Source organism: Oenanthe melanoleuca, chromosome 2 (genome assembly GCF_029582105.1).
Source record: "Oenanthe melanoleuca isolate GR-GAL-2019-014 chromosome 2, OMel1.0, whole genome shotgun sequence".
In the NCBI taxonomy this organism is placed as follows: Eukaryota; Metazoa; Chordata; class Aves; order Passeriformes; family Muscicapidae; genus Oenanthe; species Oenanthe melanoleuca.
The window spans coordinates 58123433-58143876 of record NC_079335.1 but is presented as its reverse complement, the minus strand read 5'-3'; the positions used below and the strand labels follow the sequence as shown (position 1 = coordinate 58143876).

At 41.1% G+C, this 20444-nt stretch overlaps 1 protein-coding gene across 2 annotated transcripts in view; it reads left to right on the top strand.

Moving 5' to 3' along the window:
* Nucleotides 1-20444, top strand: part of ZNF516 (zinc finger protein 516) — a 99005-nt gene that overhangs the window by 26289 nt on the left and 52272 nt on the right. For both annotated transcript variants that reach the window (XM_056484777.1, XM_056484778.1), the window contains exon 2: nucleotides 15262-17280. In XM_056484777.1, the coding sequence (XP_056340752.1) occupies nucleotides 15387-17280 (1894 nt within the window). In that variant the 5' untranslated portion in view covers nucleotides 15262-15386. The remainder of the gene's footprint in view (nucleotides 1-15261; nucleotides 17281-20444) is intronic.

The following is a 20444-nucleotide window of genomic DNA, read 5'->3' as shown; positions in this document are numbered from 1 at the left end:
GCTTTTCTTTCTGGAGTTTGTCCATTTGCAAATATTAAGCCTTATATGAATTGGTTAGATAGTGGTGAGGTGTGCTAGGCAAACTGGGAACTTTCTTAAAATTTTGGAAATCTTGATTTCCAGCTGATGAGCGCTTCGTAGTCTCAGGCAGGGTTTAAAAAGAATTACAGTGCAAAAGGAAGTAATTCTAAATGTATAAGGAAGGTAAATGTCAGCCTTGGACTTCAAAACAAAAACTGAAGGACTGGTGTCGCCCTTCTTGTATGGGTATAAATGTGCAGTGAGTGCTAAAGTTGTCGCAGTAAGTCCAGAGGGACACTTGTCTGACCCTCAGTTTGTAACCAAAGCCCTGAGTGGGTGTAAACCTCTTGTAAGCTGGCAGTCTTTCTGCAAGCCCTGAGATGAGAGAAACTTGTTGATTAAATGAGCTGTATCCAGCTGCCATAATGGGGTTCCCAAAGAGCAGTTGCCTTGTGCAGGAGGTATCATGTTGGCAATGGCAGGGCCTGTTGATGGCCAAACACCACTTCAGAGGCTGGACCAGCTTCTCTTGGTCCAGTCATCTAGGTAACAGCATGAGACCCTTTGCACCTTTGGTTTGTTATCATAAAGCATATGAAGGGATGTTGTTTTCACAAGTTTCAAGTTGGTAATATGCTAGAAAATGAGTGATAAAACAGAACCTATTCTGGACTTAATTTTTCAGCACTACTGCTGTATCTCAGAGGGTTGTTCTGTTGATTTCTCCTTTACAGGTTACCTAGCAATTTGGGCTGAAACAATCTCTTACTGGTTTGGGTGTTAACAGATGCTGCAACTGCCTTTAGCTGTACCCAAGACAGACACATTTTTTCAAATGACAAACCCAGTGGGACACCGTGGGGTTTGTCACCTCTTTCTTTTGTATTGTTTTACAATGCTGTTGTCAACATCTGTTCTACTTATATTCAGGGTTATACTAGAAACATTCTGGCAGAAGATCTTTCTATTCCTAATTTTTTAATTACCTCTAAATCCCTGGAGTAAGTGGAGACTATGCATGCTCTGTGCATTTGACCATCCATCTGCTGACTGTGTATGTGGAGGGATTGTTCTGTTTATAGGTAAGCTTTTGGAACCTTCTGAGGAGTATTTTAGGAGTGAAGCAGCAGAGCAAAAGAATACCACATCTGTTTGCTTCAGTTATGGTTTTCCCACTTACAGTTTTGTCCATGGAGAAGGTAGGGATCATTTCCCAAAGCCCCTTTTTCTGCAGGCCAGTGGTTCCAAAAGAGCCTGTGAAAACAGAAAGTTCCTTGACTTCGTGGTTATTGGAAGAAGCTTGAGATAAGACTCAGTGTACTATAAAAGCTCAAAAGACAAATGAGAGAATCCACAGCCAAGTTATGGTCAAAAACCTCACCTAAGCTGGTGGATATACTGTGATATTTGAGCTTGTAAACTTGCCTTGTGGGTCACAAGGTTTAGTGCTGTGAGTTGGCAGTACTATAATAACCATTTTTGTTGTGCTTTCTCTGCAAGTTTTGTCCATATCTGGTTTTGGATACCTTGATTTTAAATGTTAATTGAATGAATCACACTTGAATTGATCAAGTTCAGGAGATACTTGAAAGCCTGTCAAAAAAGAAATGTGACAGAATGAAGGACAATACTTCTAGTTGTAAACCTGTATCTTCAGGGTTGTGTTATTAAAAGGAGTTGTCCTGTTTGAATACAAACCTGATACAAGGGTTTAAGGAAAATGTTTCCTTATTTTTACAAAATACTTGATTATAGATAAGGTGGTGTACTTTTGACCCCATACACGGTAGTAATAATGTGTGTGTTTTTCTTTCAGGATTGTGGTTTTTTTACTGTTGATTAAATTGAGGCTATTTTTTCTTATATACATGGCAATTTTTTTTTTTTTCGTGAGAAAATCATCACTTTAAATTATAAACAGTAGCTTTATGTACCCATTACTTAAGGAAGTGAATACAGGTGTGCTTATCTAAACCCATTTAAAAAAAATCCCAAATCCTCTAAAGTATTAGCAAACGTTCTAGCTGACTGTTGTAAACCTGCCAAAATTAGATTACACCTGCCTAAAAATGTGCTTTTAGTCAGGCATTTTCTACTACTTACGCTTGCTATTTCTGCTGAAATATAAACCTCCCTGGCATAGATGGCTTTTTTTTGTTTGTATGCTCTTTGTTTAGTGCTGCAAGTGGAGTAGCCACGGAGTAATAAAGGTAATATATAGTTACAAATGCTGTGCTTTGGTAGTATGAAGTGTCAGGTAACTGTAGCATAGCTGTTCACATATAGAGCAAATATAATACTGTGCTGTTACTTACATGATTATTTAGCCCTGTCTACGATGTAGAAGTACATTAAATAGGGAGTAAATGAGTAAAAAATGAGTGAGATGCAGAGAAGAGAAAGCGATGGTAAAGATGGATAACCTAAAATAGGAGAACGGTCTTTATGTGTGTGGCCAAGACAAATGGCGTTTGTGTGTTAGGAATAGCATCACAAAACATCCCATAATGAGCCAGCCACGCTGTAATCCATGCTTATTTGTTGTGTAACAGGTTTAAGGATTTAGCAGTGTGGCTCAAATTCTGCTCTTGGAGTTAAAGAGTCACAGTTATGTTGTGCTTCTCTGGTGGAAAATCTACTTGCTTCAGCATTGCCCTGAGGGGTGAAGGAGTATATTTCTATTTGCAGAATGGTAAAATGTGTGATATAAAGCAGCATGCTCATGCTGGAGGAAAGTGAGTTTGAAAAGCTTTCAAATGATACCTAAAGACCCATGTGTAGAAAGAGACTAACTTCTGTAAGAAGAATATGTCACTGAAGTGAGCATCACCTCTAAAGATCTTACCCTTTAATTTGGTGTTCTGCATAGCCTGCTTTTTTCCAGTTCCTTGGTGAAACGGAGAGAGAAGTGCAGCACTTGAATTCTATTTGTCATTATGCTTCTTGTTTGTTATTAAATGCAAATGCATAAGGTTGGCTGGAAGTGTATGTTTCAAAAAGGCAGACAAGCTAGAGGATAGTGACATGTGATTAATGCCTTGTTAGCTTCTTTACTAGCTTAGCTTTACCATTTGTTTGATGGTCCTTTTGGTTAACTTAAGAGATGAACTCTGGGTAGGCAGAAGAAGGGGTTAGTTTACTTTTGGAGCTCATGGGAAAGAGGCTATTTCTCAACTTTTTTCTGTACCTCTGATGAAAAGAAGGATCTTTTCTCTTTGAAAAGGTGAATTTTGACTTTATAATGATAATTTGCTCTTGGAAATTATTTGAAGTTGGAACATTTGGCACTGTTTAAAAGTACATAAAAGAGCACATATAAAAGATCTCAAGTTCCCGCCTTGAGGAATGTTCATACCAATTAGAACATAACAGTATGTAGTACACATATTATGCATTATGGGGAAAAAACTATACAAAACTGAGTGATGGATTTAATTTTAGAAAATAATTTTGAGTAATTTGTGGAAAATGTAATTTGAGAATGAATGAAAGTAAAATGAAAAACCAGTTCTAAATGCAGTGTCAGAACACAAGGTCGTAAGTGGGACACTGATATAAAAGATGTCTTAGGGAGGGTGAGTCACTGGCCACACAAAAGAGAGTAGGGTGGAACTGTGTAGATGCTTGAAGAAGAGTGGTGCTTGAACCTCACACGCGAGGCATTTCACATGGGTGTTGGCATCCTTTGATTTTTGGGACAGCAGCAGTTACTGAACAGACAGAGAGGGACAGGTTACAGGCTTGGAGGCTGGAGATGGTTCTGTTGTAACTGAGGATATGAAATCCTGAAGAGTGGGCATCTTCTGGGGAAGAGGACAGAAGGGGCAAGGAGGAGGCATGTGAATGTGTGCTGGAATGTCCTGGCAAACAACAGGCCAGTGAGCAGGGACTGAGGCTGTAGTAATGAGGGAGAGCCCAAATGGAAGAATTAGTCATGAAGGGCTCAGACAGGTTTGGGAGAGAGAAGGAAGTGAAAGTGCTCCTGGCAGAAGCAGAAGTGTTGGGGACAGCTGAGAAAGGGCTGGAGGGCAGGCAGACAGACGGGAAAGAGTGGGGAAAAGACGTGGCCTTTAAAGTACATCTGTGTACAGGGGGCAGGAAGGGCAGCTGGCCTGAGGTGGTCCAGAAGGAATGTGACAGGCAGGCAGCGTGTGTGGATAGCTGGGGACAGGAGGCATGGTGGTGGCAGCAGCGGGGTGGAGCCGGCTCGGAGGGTAGCAGTGAGCAGATGAGTGCACAGGAGCAGTGTGGGTGGCATGGACAGGGGCATGGCATGGACAGGGGCATGGCATGGACAGGGGCATGGCATGGACAGGGACGTGGCATGGACAGGGACGTGGCATGGACAGGGGCATGGCATGGACAGGGACGTGGGCTGTGGTGGAAGGGGCAGTGACACGTGTGGTGATGGTGGCGTGTTGAGGTCTCCGTTGTGACAGGTGGTGAGAGGAGAGGGTGCTGGTCTGTGCATGTGGTCCATACACTCATTTCTTTGAGAGCAGTAATAAAGTCTGACTAATACTTTGTGATGCAAACAGATCAGTGTTCTTGGTGTACATAGTTCATGTTCTTCTTACCAGTTGATAGATTTGTCTTGCAAGTTGTAGTGTATGGAAAAATAAATAAACCAGCAACAGCCTGGTTTAGCAGACCTTTTCTTCCTTGCAGTCTTGCTTGCTTGCTGTCCTGTGAGTGATAATTTCAGAGGTTTTGTTTGTTTTGAAGTAGTTGCTCAGCATTTGAGTGTTGAGGCTGTAAGGAGGGTACCTAAGTAGGGGTGGGGTTTGTTCCTTTTTTTCTGCTCTTAACTCTGCCTTCATGTACCAAAGGCCAGCAGTGAGCTCAGGAATGGTTTTGGAGATTGATGTCCACCCAGGCCTTTCTTTTTCACAGAGAGTCTAACACAGAATCATTCTCTGCATTTTGGTAAATTTCTGTCTATCTTTGGAGTTCTGGGAAAGTGCATTGTACACTGTAGGTGGAGGACTGGCCCAAAGGTTCCAAGTCTTTGATTAAATTGCAAGGAGAGAAGTACATGTATGGAGTAGTTCTAAACAGAGTTAATCGGGTTCATCTTGTGATTCCACAATGTCCTGACCTGCCAAATTCTGAAGGATGCTTTACATTGTGCTGTTATGAAAGCAAAATTTACAGGGTTGGTAAAATGTGCTTTGAAATTGTATTTATAAGGAGTGGATGGAATGTTTGTCTCTTTTAGGTGATACACTGCAGCGATGTTCCTCAGAGATAATTCAGCACTTCATACCAAAATAAGCCAGACCAACAGACAGCTGAAAGATTTGATTTCAGGTTTAGTTTCTTTTCTCCTGACTGGAAGGTTTGAAATCCAGAAAAAGTCATCTTGTGCTTTGTATTCATTTGACATACAAGACTATTCCTTTCTTCACTTGTGTTTAAAGAAGTAAATGAATGAAAAGAAGAGAAAGGTAGTTACTTCACTGTGCAAATCCACTCATGCTTTATGGTTGTGCCACTTTTATTTTACTGGCTATGAGTAGGAGTTTGCTTTTCTGTGCAGGCAGGGACAGACCAGTACAAGTCTTGGTGTATTTCAAAGTTGGATTTATCACATATATAATGGAAATGGCTTTTAATGATTATAACTGCAGAAAACTGAAATGGACTGTGGGAGTAATGAAGCAACAGATGACATCTCATCTTTAAAACTACTGGTGAACTTAGGAACTTCTGATCCTTCTTTTAAACTACTAGCAGTCACCTGTCTTGCTGATATGTGTAAGATAATCTCATCATCAAAATTACTCTTGTGGATGAATTGATCTTCAGGGGTACTGTGTACTTTAGTGCAAAGAAGGTGAAATGAAGGTATTTCTAAGGCACTGTCTATGCACAGATTGGCCCTCAGAACTGCCAGTTTGGGACTGGTGGTGTCATGGTGCCAAAGCTGTGTGTGCTTTAAGCAGCACAGTGGGTCCTGAGTCTCAGCTGGTGTAGAGCAACCTGCAGCTTGGGTGGTGAGGATCTCTGAAGTGCAGTGTCTTCATCTGGGTCTGGGCATTGTCTGCATGCTTGACATTCAGAAATGTTGCAGAGAATGGAAAAACTGTGATTGAAAGTCTTAATGAATTACCTGCTTAAGTTCTTAAGAAGTTTAAGAAAGCTTCCTAAAATAGAGCTTGTCCATGCTGTTTTGTGCTTTACAAGAGCTTACAGTGAAATACTTTATATACGCACAAACATGCATACATATCTCTACAGGCATGCAGAAAAAAAAGTAGCCCAGCATCTGCAAATGAGGTGTTGCCAGCTGTGTGTTTTGTGAATTTTGTGTTGCTTCTCAGTCTATTTCAGAAGGTAATGTTTAACAGAATGTGTTCATGGTTTATTGCATATCATTATTCCTCCTTGTATTTCAGGGCACAGTTCTTCTCCCTTTCCCCTATGCCCTTTCTGTCCCACTCCTTCTCCCCTCCCCCCAATTTTTTTTTTTGTTGTTTTTTTCAGTGAACTCTTTTTACTTCTGTTTCATTGCTTTACTATTCCTTTATAATACTGTGGAGGGGGAAAAAGTAAGCAAACAACTTGGTGGTGTTACTTAAGAGATAATTTTTGTTACAGTAAGACATTAGTAGTTAATCAAAGCACAATGCTGCAATTCTAAGTCTATTAACAGGTTAATGCTTGGCAACACTTCTATTTGTAAGGTAATGATTTTACTGTTGCAGTTTGAGCAGTGGGATATATTAGGTATAAATGAAATTAATTTATTAGCTTGAATTTCTTAATTCTTCACACAGCTTATCTTGCAGCAGTGGCCCATAGAAATAATATTTACCTTCCTTGGACCTGGTGAGCACATGGCTGTAGCTAGTAAACTTGTTTTTAAACATACAGCTTTTTGCATTTGAGGTCTGCTCTGGACAATTACAATGCTGCATGAATCTACTAAAGCACTGAAGTTTGTTCCTTACTGGTGCAATTGTTCGTTGTGACAAAGTGGAATTTGGGCACTTAGGGCAAGGTTGCTTCGTGTAACTTTCACTGGAGTAGGAAATCAGCAATTCAAAATGTTTACCTTCAATTATGCTCGTGTTTTTCTTGCATTTAGGTCTTGATGTATACAGCACAAAGGCATTCCAGTTTTAGTTAGTGGCGCAGCTTCTGAATTGATACAAATTGATTTCATGGCACTGTGTGCACTTACGGCAGCTGAGGATGTGGTTTGTGTGTAGCTTGCATTGATAAGGCAAACGAAAGAGGCAGCAAGAAGGGGTGGGTATGTGTCTGTGTGTGCCATGTACTGCACTCCTCTGTTTTCTGCCAGCTGATGACCCAGTCCCTGCTCTTCTATACAGATAAGGTAAAAATTGCATAAAACCTAAGTATGTCCTTGTCGTGACACTGCAAATAAAAATAGATACTTCTAAATTTTTTTTACTGTTGTAAGATAGAAACTGAGCTGGGAACAGAGCGTGTTGACAGAAAAATACCCTGCCCATACAGTTTGGAATCAGCCCCCACACTGAAAATGTTTTACCCTCCATGTAAATTGGTCTACAGTAGAAGCCCTAACAAGATCATTAAATATAAAAGCACTATTGGATGCTGGGAAAATCCTGTGCTGCCCATATATATATATGCATCTCCATAGACATGCATGAATAGCCAGCATCAATGCCATTGATTTGAATAAGGAGGAAATACACAGTATTGAGGTGACTTTCCTTGTAAATGACTTATTTTTTTGAAACTATCAAAACTGTAAATGTTTCTTCAACGTTAAAGTCTTATATTTAATAAGGAATTATTAAGGCTTATTAGGAATAATAAGCCACTAAAGTAAATCCCTTGGTGGGTGTGGCCAAATAGGAAAACATTACTGTTACACTGAAGTAAAATGGAGGGGTTTTTTGTTGTTGTTATTGGGGTTTTTTAAAAGGGTTTTTTTCCCCGTATTTTGGAACCTAAGTTGATGCTTATTTTCAGAATTAATGATACTGTTACAGCATGTCAAAATAAGAGCTTTTGACTTGCCAATATATATCATTAATTACCCTAGGAAAAGAAAAATCACATCTGCGCTGGTGCACTTCTTGGCTTTTCTAGGGCTGATCAATAATCACATTGTGCATTCATTCCTCCTAGCCCCACACCCTGCGAGGTCAACTTTAACTACTAGTCCTTACATTTCACAAAAAGGGCATGGACTGCCTTATGCATTAGTAGCATCAGTCTCAGTTTTTCTTTGAGTCTAATTTACTGTTACCCATCAAAAAAATCGGTAACTTTGTTTTTTAAATTTATTTATCTGTAATTTTTCAGGAGAGCTTTTCTCTCCTGCCTTTTGGTGCTATGCTGAGAGGTCTGGGTAGAAACTGGACTCGGGATGCTGAGGTTTGCTACGGTTGTGCTATTTAAATGGATCCTCTCTTGATTGTATTGTAGCATCTGACAATGACAATGGGAGAACAACAGTTTCAGGGCCTCATGTCTGGATGGTAACGCAGCTGCTGCAATAAAGTCTTGTTATGGTTGACCAGTCACATTTGGACAGTTATTTCTAATTAGAAGTTCTTATTTACATTGCATTAGAAAATAGTTTGAAGCAAGCTGGTAGATGTTCGGGTGAAGTTAGTTCATTTTCTCCTTAGTTAGTTCATTTTCTCCTCCTTGCTTAGAAAGATTAATGTTGCTTTTTGTTTTGTCCTGCAGCCAGAATAAGTAGCCTGGAAAAAAAATCTTGCTGTTAAAATAAGCGCCTTTTTTTTTTTTTTTTTTTTAATATAATGTAATGGTCTCCAGCAACTGCTGTAAAATAAAAGATTATTGTGGTTTGTTCTGTCAGTGTTAGACATCACCAATAGTTTTAAGTCTTGTGATGGCATTTTGTGATTTCTGCATTGTTGGGTTTTTTTCCATGAAAGTACTAGTGTTAGTGGTTCCCTTTTATTCATTTCTTCATATTAGGGGAAAATGTAGTTTGTTCATAATGGATTATTGATTGGTCTGCGAACAGCAGAAGCCCCAAGGCCTTGTCATCAATGGTACTTACTCTCCCAATAGTGAATGCATCACTTCATGCAGCCATTCTCAACCTCGGTCTGTAGAATATAAGCCCGTAATTGTTACTCTTGTGCAGCACAGTTTTTAGGGAGAGGAACTCTTCATTGTCATTATGGGATTTTCCCCCTCAATTTGTTCAAAGAATAGTCCCTTTGTTTTGGTAGCAAGATAAAGCTTGTCCTGGATGTTAATGATACATTTCAATTCATTGCTTAGAATACTACAGTGTAACTAGTAAAGTACATTTCTTTGTCTCTCCGAAGACAAACACGCACAGTACACTAAAACACAAAGTATGTACTGAGTGGGTGACAGCTCTGTGTTTCTCAACATACCCTGTAGCAGTGTGAAAACAAACTCCCCCCACTCAGCCTTGCTCCTGAGCTGATTCCTGAGGACCCACAGAAAAATCTGGGTTACAGAGATTTTGCTGACTTCATTTTGAGAGCAATCACCTCGTTGCAAATGCATGCCTCCAGCTTTTTCAGCATTAGTGTTTTTAACCTTTATTTCATGTATTCTTTCCTCTGCTAAGGGTGTGGCATCAGTTGGAAAGGCCTGACTCTGCTTTCCTGGCTGCTGCTTGGAAGCCTGCTGCAAAATGTCATTAGCTCATGGAGGGAGAAAGACACAAAAACACATGATGTGTTTGGAGAAGCTCAAAATAATATCTCAGGGTTCAGACAACAAACTTTGCAAATGGGAAGAGCTTCACCAGCTGCAGGGAAGGCTGGTTGAAAATAATTAAACAAAATGTTTTGCAAAATGCTGCCCAAGGATTTTAAAAGCCTGAGCGGAAATAGATTAATAGAAATTTCTTGTTTGTTTTCCCAGAAGCCTTTTATTTTTCTTTTTCAGTCCTGTGTCAATTTTGGCAGGCTTCAACAGACTTCAGGAGGTCTGTTATCAAGATTGCTACTTCTGATAAGTGAATACATTTGGAAAATGTGCCAGTCTTCTGCAACTGGCTGGGGATTTTTGGATAGGTTTTTACTGGGTTAGTTTGGGTTATTCTCAAAAAATCAATTTAGAATTATGCTGCCTTTACCTTTATAAGCTGCAGAATTCTAGAATTTCCTGCAGATTCAGGTACAGGCTTTCTGTTCAAAGATAAGCTCTTTGTTCTGTGCTCTGATGCAGTCTGTGGTCCATAGTCTGGTGATAGGGTCTGTAAGAGACATTTGGGTAGGGCTGGTGTGTAAATGAGGATGGCAGGATAGATCCTTTACTCAGGGTGATGGACTGATGATCCCCATGGGATGTGGCTGTTGAGAAGCCATGTCCCCTCACTAAGTGAGCAGGAGGATGTGCAGGTAGAGCAAGGCTGGTGTGTGTGGAGGACAGAGTGTAGCCTAGGGAGGAGACACAGAGGGAGAGAAAGGTGTCTGTGGTTCAGTGAGCGTGAAGGCTAGTGGGGCAGCTGTAAAATGTTCTCTCTCTTTTGTTCCCTCTCTTCTTGCACTTTTCTCTTGTCTGGTGTCTTTGCTCTGAATGGCAAAGAGGCAATCTGAGCCTTCTCAAATCTCCAGGTCGCTGTTCTTCAGAAACACAACTTACTCAATTTCATCTAGATATTTACATGCTATTCCTATCATTTCATCATCTAGAAGGAATTCCAGTAAGATACTTTTCCACGAGATCATGCCTCCCATAGGTTTTCTTTTTTTTTTCCAAGTCCTTGTTGCTCTTGGCAGAAGAACATGGTGGAGTGATTGCAGTGTGTGTTCAAACCTCTTGGAGATTAGAAGAGCGATTATTTCTCCAGTGCATTTATCTTTCAGATGGGACTTGAAATACACCCAGATTGAAAGCAGTTTGTTTTAAAAGATACACTGTACTATTTGGATAGGTCTATCCAAATTGTATTTTCTTCTTTAATACTTATTGAAGAGTTTTCCCTTCTTGCCACTATAAACCATGCAATGATGATTTTTAAAATCATGTTTAACTGAGGAAAAATTTAAAAGAAATGTATAGTTTGCTTGTTCTGTGTTGGAACTGGAATAATTTCGTGTGTTTTTCTTTGTCTGCACTGCACAGCATATTTGTATGTAAGAAATGAATTTGTGATTACTTCCACAGCCTCACTGGGAAAGTCATGGATGATGATGGAAAAGATGCTGAGGCTCTGTGGTGACAGCAAGTCATTTTGGTCAAATGCTCTTTCTCTATAAGGAAACAGCTCTATCCAAGTTAGTTTTAAAAACCAGAAGAGTTTTGACACCTAAATGATTGAAATAGAGTGGATTTTGTCAAGTGCTTGCTTTAATAATGTAGGAAAGCTTGTCTTCCCTTTAGGGGAATAAAAAAAAGTTTGTTTGTATTTGTTCCCATGTGGGTCAAGGCAAAGAATCTATGAGGCAATGGTGCAGGAAGAAACCTTATTGCTAAAATATTTGGCTGTGCAAAGGCATTTATTTCTCAGCCCACCACCCCTCCTGGTTTTGGGTCTTTGTCCATGTTTCTCTTCCGTCTTGCTTTATATACCAAACTCACATGTAAACAGTGATAAATGTATTTTAAAGGGCCGAAAATGCCTCATGGATACTGGCCAGCTGTTTCTTACATGAACTACTGATTCCTAGTTCAACAAAATAAACTAAATCTAGTTCCTATGCCCCTTAGAGCCCCCCCAAGTAGCTGGATGGCATTTGGCATCGACTGAAGTGCCGTTACACACACAAAGTATTTTTAAAGACTGCATATCACTTTATGGCTTACATTCACTTGTGTTTTCTTATGGCTGGTGGGGATTTCTGTGCTGTGACAGTCTGGGAGGAATCTGCAGCCTGGTGTGACTTTGCTGTGGATTCTGTGTGATGAGCCAGTGCTGTGGGACTGCAGGGTCAGCTTGGGCCAAAGCACTGAAAGGCTGCTGGTCACCCCCTGAAATTACTGAGAGGTGAAACACTTTCAGTGGCCTGAGGGTAGCTGGTGGTGGCTGCATTCCATGTGTGCTGGTAGAGAATTATTTCAGAATACTGTAGGATTTGGAATTATTTCAAAATACAACTATTTTTATCATCACAGTCAGACAGAAAGAAACAAAGGTAACTACGGAAAAATTTTACTCCTAATGAAAGAGTAAGTGCTACTGTTTGATTTACCAGTTGACATCTTCCATTCCTTGTGCCATCTTTGATATTTAGTAATTAATCACGAGGTAAAAAATTAAGACAGAATATTATTTCCTATTGTTAGGATTCTTTACTGGTATTCTTCCCTTACTTTGTAAGTTCAGTCTTCTAAATTGAAGCTTTTTTTCAAAGTTGTAATTTTATTTATTAGTTTTCAATGAACCAACTATGCTATCCTGCAAAGAGACCCCTTTGGAAGAATTGCTTCTAAGTAGCCACTCAAATGATATGAGGAGGGAGAAGTAAGTTGTTTATATATTTTACCAAAGCCAAAGATTGATCTTTACATACTTTGTAAAGTAAGCTCAGATTGAGTGAACACCCTTCACCCTCCTAGAATTTTGTCTGGAATATCAGATTGAAATTTTGTGAGTCTTATATGTGCATGAATTTGAGTAATTCAAGTCTAGGAATACTTTATTTCAACTTTAAAAGTCACAGATTGCAGTACATTGGGCAAGATAAAGTAATAAAGATGAAAAAAAAAAATATCTCAGAATATTTTTGTGAAGACGATAACACTTCCATTAAGTATTTTAGACTAATAAAATTACTCAGTAATTTTTAAGTCTGACATTTTTCCCCCTCAGGCCTAATTTAATACAGGACTATGGGGATCTCCTGTGAGTGGCTAATACCCTTCTTATAAGTGATGCTTTCTTCATAGCCTCATTTTCATAACTAAGTTTCATTAATGAAAATGCTATAAATAATTAAAGTGAAATATGTCAAGACTAAGCCCAGGGAATCTGTGGCCAAGTAAACAAAGGGACTAAATCTTTGGATCTACATGTGCTTGGACTGCTGTGTACAGCTTTCTTGTCTAAGCTTGGCTCTTAAATCTCTTTTGAACATTCAGACAGGAAACACTGCAGAAAGTTGAGTTAAAATTAACTCTACATTTTAAAATAATAAAAAAGTCATTAGTCTAAAAATCAGCCTGCCAATTGGAGCAGTATTCTCACTGGTGTGAGCTGCAGAAAAATAAGAATGTAGAAAACACTGTATAAAATACATGAAAAAAATTTTTCCTGAAGCTTTATTTATTTTTTATTTTTTTATTTTTGAAACAGTGTGGAACATTTCAGAGGAAGCTGTTGCTTGCATTTAGCGCAGGATACTTGAACAAGAACCTGGTGATTTATGATTTAATCCCTTGTAGGTTAAATTTTTGTTTATAAGGCAATATGGGTTTTTACTTGGTGGTTTTAGATTGTGGGTCAGATAAATAAGAAGTTACTTGAAGTTGTTTCATCCACTGATGGGCAGTATAAACTTGTATTTTCTGTTTTGTGTGTTTGTACCTTCTGGTGCAGCCACAACTTCAGTGGCTGACATTCTTTATTTACCCAAGAAGTCTCTTCTGAGGCTGTCCTTCAGCTTGATTTTAAATGACTAATTTCAAAGATTAGTTTATATTCTGTAGTTTGTGAACTTCCTGCTCATATGGACTTCTGGATGAAATACCTACTTCTTCTAATAACAAAAAAGGGCTTCATTCAAGAAATGAAATTGCTTTTGTAACTCATCCTTTAAATGTTATTGCCAGCTCTCTGAGGAAAAGGCATTTTGGGTTTGATGCTGTTTGAGAACTCCTAACATGCTAAATGGATACTAGATATGCAGAAAATCTAGCCCAGAAATGAATGTCTTGTAGCAAATAAGAGGGCTGGATTAAATTAAATGTAATGAAGTTCTTCTGTAGCCTGTAACTGAGATGGGCATTGCAACAGTCTTGCTTTTTGTTCAGCTTCTACTGGTGATGTGGTTAGACTGCTTATTTACGTATTGAAGAGACTCAGAGGTGAATACAGTGAGAAATTTTTAAATTTACAGCTGTAGGTCTGCAGCTCTTTGTTGAGTCATAGATGTCAGATGATGGATGTGGGAATATATGGTCTTGTTAGTGCTCTGCATATTTTTAGCTACATTTCAAGAAGCTGATGTTTTCTTAATGTGGCAATAGATCAGTTCTCTTCATTAGAGAATGCTGTCTGTGTTCTTTGATCTTAGTCATGTGGTGTTTGTAGTCCTTAATGAGGATAGGAGGGGGGGAAGATTTTGTTTTACAGTGTAGTAATTGGAAGAGAAACAGCCTATGTGGATTTTGATCATTGCTTTTTGCTGTATACAATGTCCTGGAGTGTTTGATCTTGCATTAAGATACTGATCCTTGGATTTATTAATGAAAAAATACAAAACTATTTAAACTTCTATTAATCTGGTTGGTTAATCAGAGTTTTTTCTTGTTTTGTTTGTTTGTTTATGATTAAAATTCTGTTTCATTGAGGTGTGTGGTGGTGCCATTTCCTGTGTGTCATGTTGACATAAATCACTCAGATTTGAGGTAATTTGATAGCTGCGTTATCATTTTGCTTTGTTAGTTAGAGACTAAATTTTTTCTTGGAGGGTTTTTTTCTTTTTTAGTTCACTGTCCAGCAGGAAATAACTTCTAGTTTTCATGAGTGCTTTGTCAGGCTCTGCATTCTTGTTTGCTCTGTAATCAAAGTACTGAGCGTCCCCAGCCTCTGTGCCTTTCTGTGCCTGCCACTTCAAGCACAGCCGAGCTGTCTGAGACACAAAGTAATGCAGTTGCCAGCAGGAATATGATACTTGCTAAAGTCTCTAGGAAAGCCTTTTATCTTTGGCAAGTGTGTATTTTACATGAAATTACACATGATGGTAAAGCCACAGATTTAAAGTGTAATAACCCCCACAAGAAATGTTGTCCTCATTTGTGGTGTATTTTTAGCCACTTCTGCCTGGTTTTAAAACAAAAAGTATTTTTAAAGTTTGCGCTTCATTCAAGGCACTGATGTCAGTGTATGGAAATGAGTGTTTGCTCTTTTATGGATTTTACTTATTTGGTAATTATGCTTGTCATTGAAGTCTAGAATATCAGCAAAAAAGAGAAACTACTGCCTTTTGGTGCAATAAATTGTCATATGGTGTGCTTCTGAGTGCGGGGTGAGTGATGGAAGCTACTGAACTCAAAACATGAATAGGTTTGAATATATTTAAGAATCTGTACATTTGTATGATTTTGTTCTTGTTTCAGGTGATCTATGCCATCTACTTACAGAACACACAGGAATAAATCGGTGCTGCGGAGTCTGCGGAGCAGCTGAAAGGAGGAACGTTACCCTGAGAATGAGGCAATAAAACTCCTCTCCGCAGAGCCGCATGATTGAAAACGCGCTCCAGCCCTCCTCTGCTGCCGGACATGCTTTTGTCCTCCTGCCCCGCTTACCCACTGTTGCAGTGATACAGATGGATCGTAGCAGAGAGGTGGAAATGGAGTTACGGAGATCCTCCAGCCCTGCCAAGCTAAGCAAGAGCGACGTGGATGCTGACAAGACCATGTGCCACAGCTGTTGCATCTGCGGTAAAAGTTTCCCTTTTCAGAGCTCCCTGTCGCAGCACATGAGGAAGCACACAGGTGAGAAGCCCTACAAATGCCCTTACTGCGATCACAGAGCTTCCCAGAAGGGCAACCTGAAGATCCACATCCGCAGTCACAGGACAGGCACTTTAAGTCAGGGGCCCGAGGCAGAGATGGGGGAGGCGCAGCTGGGGGAGATGGGTGTTTCCGAGGGCCTCGGCGGGTGCACCAGCCCCACTAAGAGCACATCTGCCTGCAACAGGATCTTGAACGGCACCGCTCAGGTCGAGAACAGCAAGATCTTGTTGAGAAGCAGCAAGAAGGAGGTCACAGAGATGGCACCAGCTGAGGAGGATGGCAAGCTGACCTCTTACCAGTGCACCTTCTGCAAAAACAAATTTGAAAGGAAGAAGGACCTGGAGCAGCACCTGCAGCAGGTCCACAAACCATTCAAGTGCAGGCTCTGCAGCTACATGACCCTGAGGGAGGAGACGCTGTTAAACCACATAGAGAAAGACCATATAACAGTTCAGGTCCCCAATGGGGAGACCTACACCGAGAACTGCAAGAGCGAGCTGAATGCGGGCGAGTTCCCGTGCGAAGTCTGCGGTCAGACCTTTAGTCAAACCTGGTTCTTGAAAGCTCACATGAAAAAGCACAGGGGCTCATTTGATCACGGGTGCCATATTTGTGGCAGGAGATTCAAAGAGCCCTGGTTTCTCAAAAACCACATGAAGTCGCACGGCCCCAGGTCTGGGAGCAAAAACAAACCAAAAAATGATTTGGAGCTGATTGCCACTATCAATGATGTGATACAAGAGGAGACAATTGTGACAGGCCTATCTCTGTATGAAGTTTGCACCAAGTGTGGAAATCTGTTTACAAATATGGAAAGCCTGAAAGTGCATAATGCTGTTCACTACCGTGTGCAGCCAGGCAGCACCGGGGATAAAGCTGAGGGCTTGACTGATGGGAGCCTGAACTCCTCGGTAACCAAGCAGTTTTTCTTGCAGTGTCTCAATCTACTGCCATCTGTAGGGCTGGACAGAGTTACGAGAGGACAGGCTGGGAAGAGAGTAGCTGAGCTGGATCCGGTCAGTAGCTACCAAGCTTGGCAGCTGGCCACCAAAGGAAAAGTAGTAGAGCCCTCGGAGTATGTGAAGTATGTGGGGTGGGATGAGGCCCTGGCAGACGCAGACGTGACTTACGACAAGGATAAGAGGGAGTATATCCTCGTCAACCAGGAGAAGCGCAAGCGCGACCAGGACTCTCCCAGCCAGCCCAAGAAGAAGAGCTGCGCCGGTGGGCGCCTGGAGAGAGCCGGCGGTGTCCCAGGCGGGGAGAGCTGCCCGCTGCCCCCAGCGGGTCTGGACTATCGCCCCGCCTCGCGGCAGGGCCGGCGGGGCCCCCAGAACAAGTCCACCGAGTGCTTCGAGTGCGGCAAGATCTTCCGCACCTACCACCAAATGGTGCTGCACTCGCGGGTGCACCGCAAGGCGCGCAGGAGCGGCAGCGGGGGCGCGGCCGCCCGGCCCGACCGCGACGGCTCCAGCAGCGAGGAAGGGGACTCGGGCTCCGTCAGCGCGCCCAGCACCCCCGGCTCGGCGTCCGCCCCGGACGACTCGGCCACCTCCGGCCTGGGAGAGGAGGGCGCTGAGGAAAGCTCGGAGGAAGGGGCAGCCAACCCCTTGCTAGGTAAGCTCGCTCCCAGCCTTGGCGTTGCTGCTGGTCCCTGTGTCTCCTGGCCTGGGACACAGCCGTGACCAGAGGGAGAAATACCTGAAAGCACGTGGGAGGTTTTGAAGGGCCCATGCCCTCTGCTTGCCTCAGTGTGGCAGCTCATTTCTGGTGCAGGTAATAAAAGCTAGATGACGTTTTTGTAATGTGCTGGTGAACTTGAATTTTGATGAAGAACACCTGAGAAGTACTTTGGTTGCCTATAGCAACACTGTAGGGTAGAGTAGTGTTTTCCCTGGGTATCTTGGGGGCTGTTTTTCCACCGTTCATGGGTGTCCTGTGCAGTGCTCTGCCTGCAGTGTACAGGTGTAGCCTGCGTAGCGTAGCCCCAAAGCACATAAACTTGTTAAGCGCCAGCGTGAGAGGAGTCTCTGTCCTCTTCTCCGCTTCACTTCCCAAATTGTGTTTATAACTCCAAAGGCTATAATTAATCTCTCTGGATTAAAGCGGTCCTTTGAGCCCAATGCTACTAAATGGAACAAATTATTCTCCAAATAGCAGCAAAGTAAATATTTAAAAGAACACCATTAAGCACTTTTGTATCCTTTTTTTTTAATCCTTTATTTTTGTTGTTCACCATGCTTTGTTTATAATACCCTTTTAGAAATGTGAGATTAACCATTCTTTCCTTACTAGCCCTTTTGCTGGTTTTTGTTTGTTTTCTGTTTGGTGAACAAAAACGGTTTCCTCTCATTTTCATTCCTTTTGTTGTGAAGAACATAGTTATCTATAGAGTTAAACTCATTTTCAGGACCATCGTGGATGAAGTAATCTGCACCATTGTGGAAGAGAGTGGGTTTATTCAATTACCTTGCTCTTTTAGGATAGTATATAATGTTTTCGTTTCTCCTGGTTTCAGATCCCACAGCAACAAAAAAACATTTTCCAGAATTGTGAATTGTTACATGTTCTTCATAAATTTTTGAAGCAATGTTGGATATATTCAAATTAATCCAAGAACACCAATTTTTTTATGCTTTTTCCCCTTTTCATAAATAAACACCTCCAAAAATCTAGTGACAAGCTAGATTCTTGCAGATTTTTGAATATTTGCAGTGTGACTACTTGCACGTTTAAAAGACTCAGAATTTGGCTTTCCCATCTGCTGTTGTATTCTTGAACACTTAAATTTCTTTATGGATACATCCCTGCTTTGGTGGAAGTACATCAGCTGCCACCTGCAACACCTAGGTACAGCTGACACAAAGTGTGGTGATAAAATTGCAGCTTTGTCTAGAGTGAAATGGAGCTGCTGTGTTTCACCAGTGTAATGTACAGTGCTGTGATGGAAAACTGTCTCTCTGGAGGTGGGTTGAAAACATTGCAACTCTTCTTTGTATGATGTTCAAATAGGAAAACTGTTCTTACATGCTCTCCATGTTTCATTTCTAACAAAAGGAGTTGTCTCATATCTTTGCCTGTTCTACTTCTTGCCTCAACTCAGGCATTGAGCCCTCCTTGCAGGAGTGAAAGGGGAGAGTTAGAGTCACACAGCACTTTGGTCTCACAGGAATTAAAGTTACTGGCTTAACTGATGCCAGCAACTGGAAACTCACTTCTTGGGGGGTACCAAATCGATCCTTGTTTGCATTAACTGTAAAGACGCAGCAAATTGATGGGCCTGTATAAAGGAACATTTTGGAAAAGGGATATATTTGCAGTGATGGGCTGGGATGTTTGCTAACATCACAGCTGAAGAGCTAATCAAGTATTTAATTGGCTAATGGGAAATGTTTCACTGCAAGAGAAGTGTTGCCTATTAATCGAGGTTATTTAACTCAAATCACTGTCTCAGTGAAGGGAACAATTTTTACAAGTGACAGGGTTTTTTTAATTTGAAAGAAAGTTTTAGGTTTTTTAGCTTATTTCTTTTGTTATGTTTAAAAGGAGTTTTCATAGGTAAATGTTCAGGACTAAAGTTTCCCATTTGTCTCTCTTTTGGTATGCAGGTTTATCAGCACTGCCCTGGTATTGTGTTCTAAGTAACAATGTCCTTCTGTCCGACGAGCTGTAGGATTAATTTTACTGTTTTGCAGATTCTGCTCTAACTCAAAGAGGGTTTTTTCCCCCCTTCCCTATGAACAAGAACTTAAGGTGTATGGAATATAGGCCAGATTCTGCCCTCATGTATGTGCCTGCAGGAATGAGGTGTTCTGGTATGGCCTTGAAGCACATTTTGTCCTAGAGCTAATGTAGTTTGGTATACTTTGCTGCAGCGTTTTAGTTACTCTTCCAGGTGAAGATTTTCTGTCAAGAATAGAGCTCCAAGCCCTTGGATAGGCTTCCTCCCCAGCAGAGGCAGACAAGCAGGGCTCTCAGTTCCTGTTCCTGAAATTATTTTTACTCAGGCTGTAATTAGGAAAATCTTGTGCTACTCATAATTTTATATAAAATCTGTTGGGTTTTGTTGTTTTTTTACTTTCCTATCTTTACTCTTTCTTTCCCGCTTTGATGCATTTCTGTGTTATCCTGTGTCAGAAAATGGCCTTGAGACAGCCAAGTATTGAATGTTGTGGCCTTGACTCAGCTGAAAGTATTTCTTTGTGCATTTAATTTTTAATAATCTGAGGAGTGTCTTGCAGCAGGGAAGCTGGCAGGGCACCTCTGTGGTCACTTTGGGCCAGCAGGTGTAGGGGCTGAGGGTGGCAGGAGCAGGGAAGTATTGACTGGGCTCACTGGGAAAAGAGCAAGAATTGGGGTTGAGAGCTTCCAGGGCAGGACCTCCTTTTTCTTCTGAAATTTGCCCTTGCTGCCTTTGTTGAGTAACATCATGATTTCTCAGGCACTGGGGTGTCGTGTTGCAAACCCAGTTTATCAGCTCTTGGGGTAAAGTGGCTGCCTGCAAAGTGTCCTTCATCTCGTTGGAGGGAGGGTAAAAATGAGTTTTCTGGAGTTACACATAGTGTACTGTGTGATACCTGTCATGCAGAGATCAGGCATGAAGTATTTGTGCTTTGTGTGACAGCCATGTGGGAAGAGGTGGCTCAGAGTGTGTTGGCTTTGTGGAGACCAGACTCAATATTTTTGAGGTGTTCCTGCCCCAGATGATGCTTCATGTTTATTTATCATTTGAGCCAATTGCAGAACTGTTCACCAAATTGCCACCAAAGCTGTGTGAATTA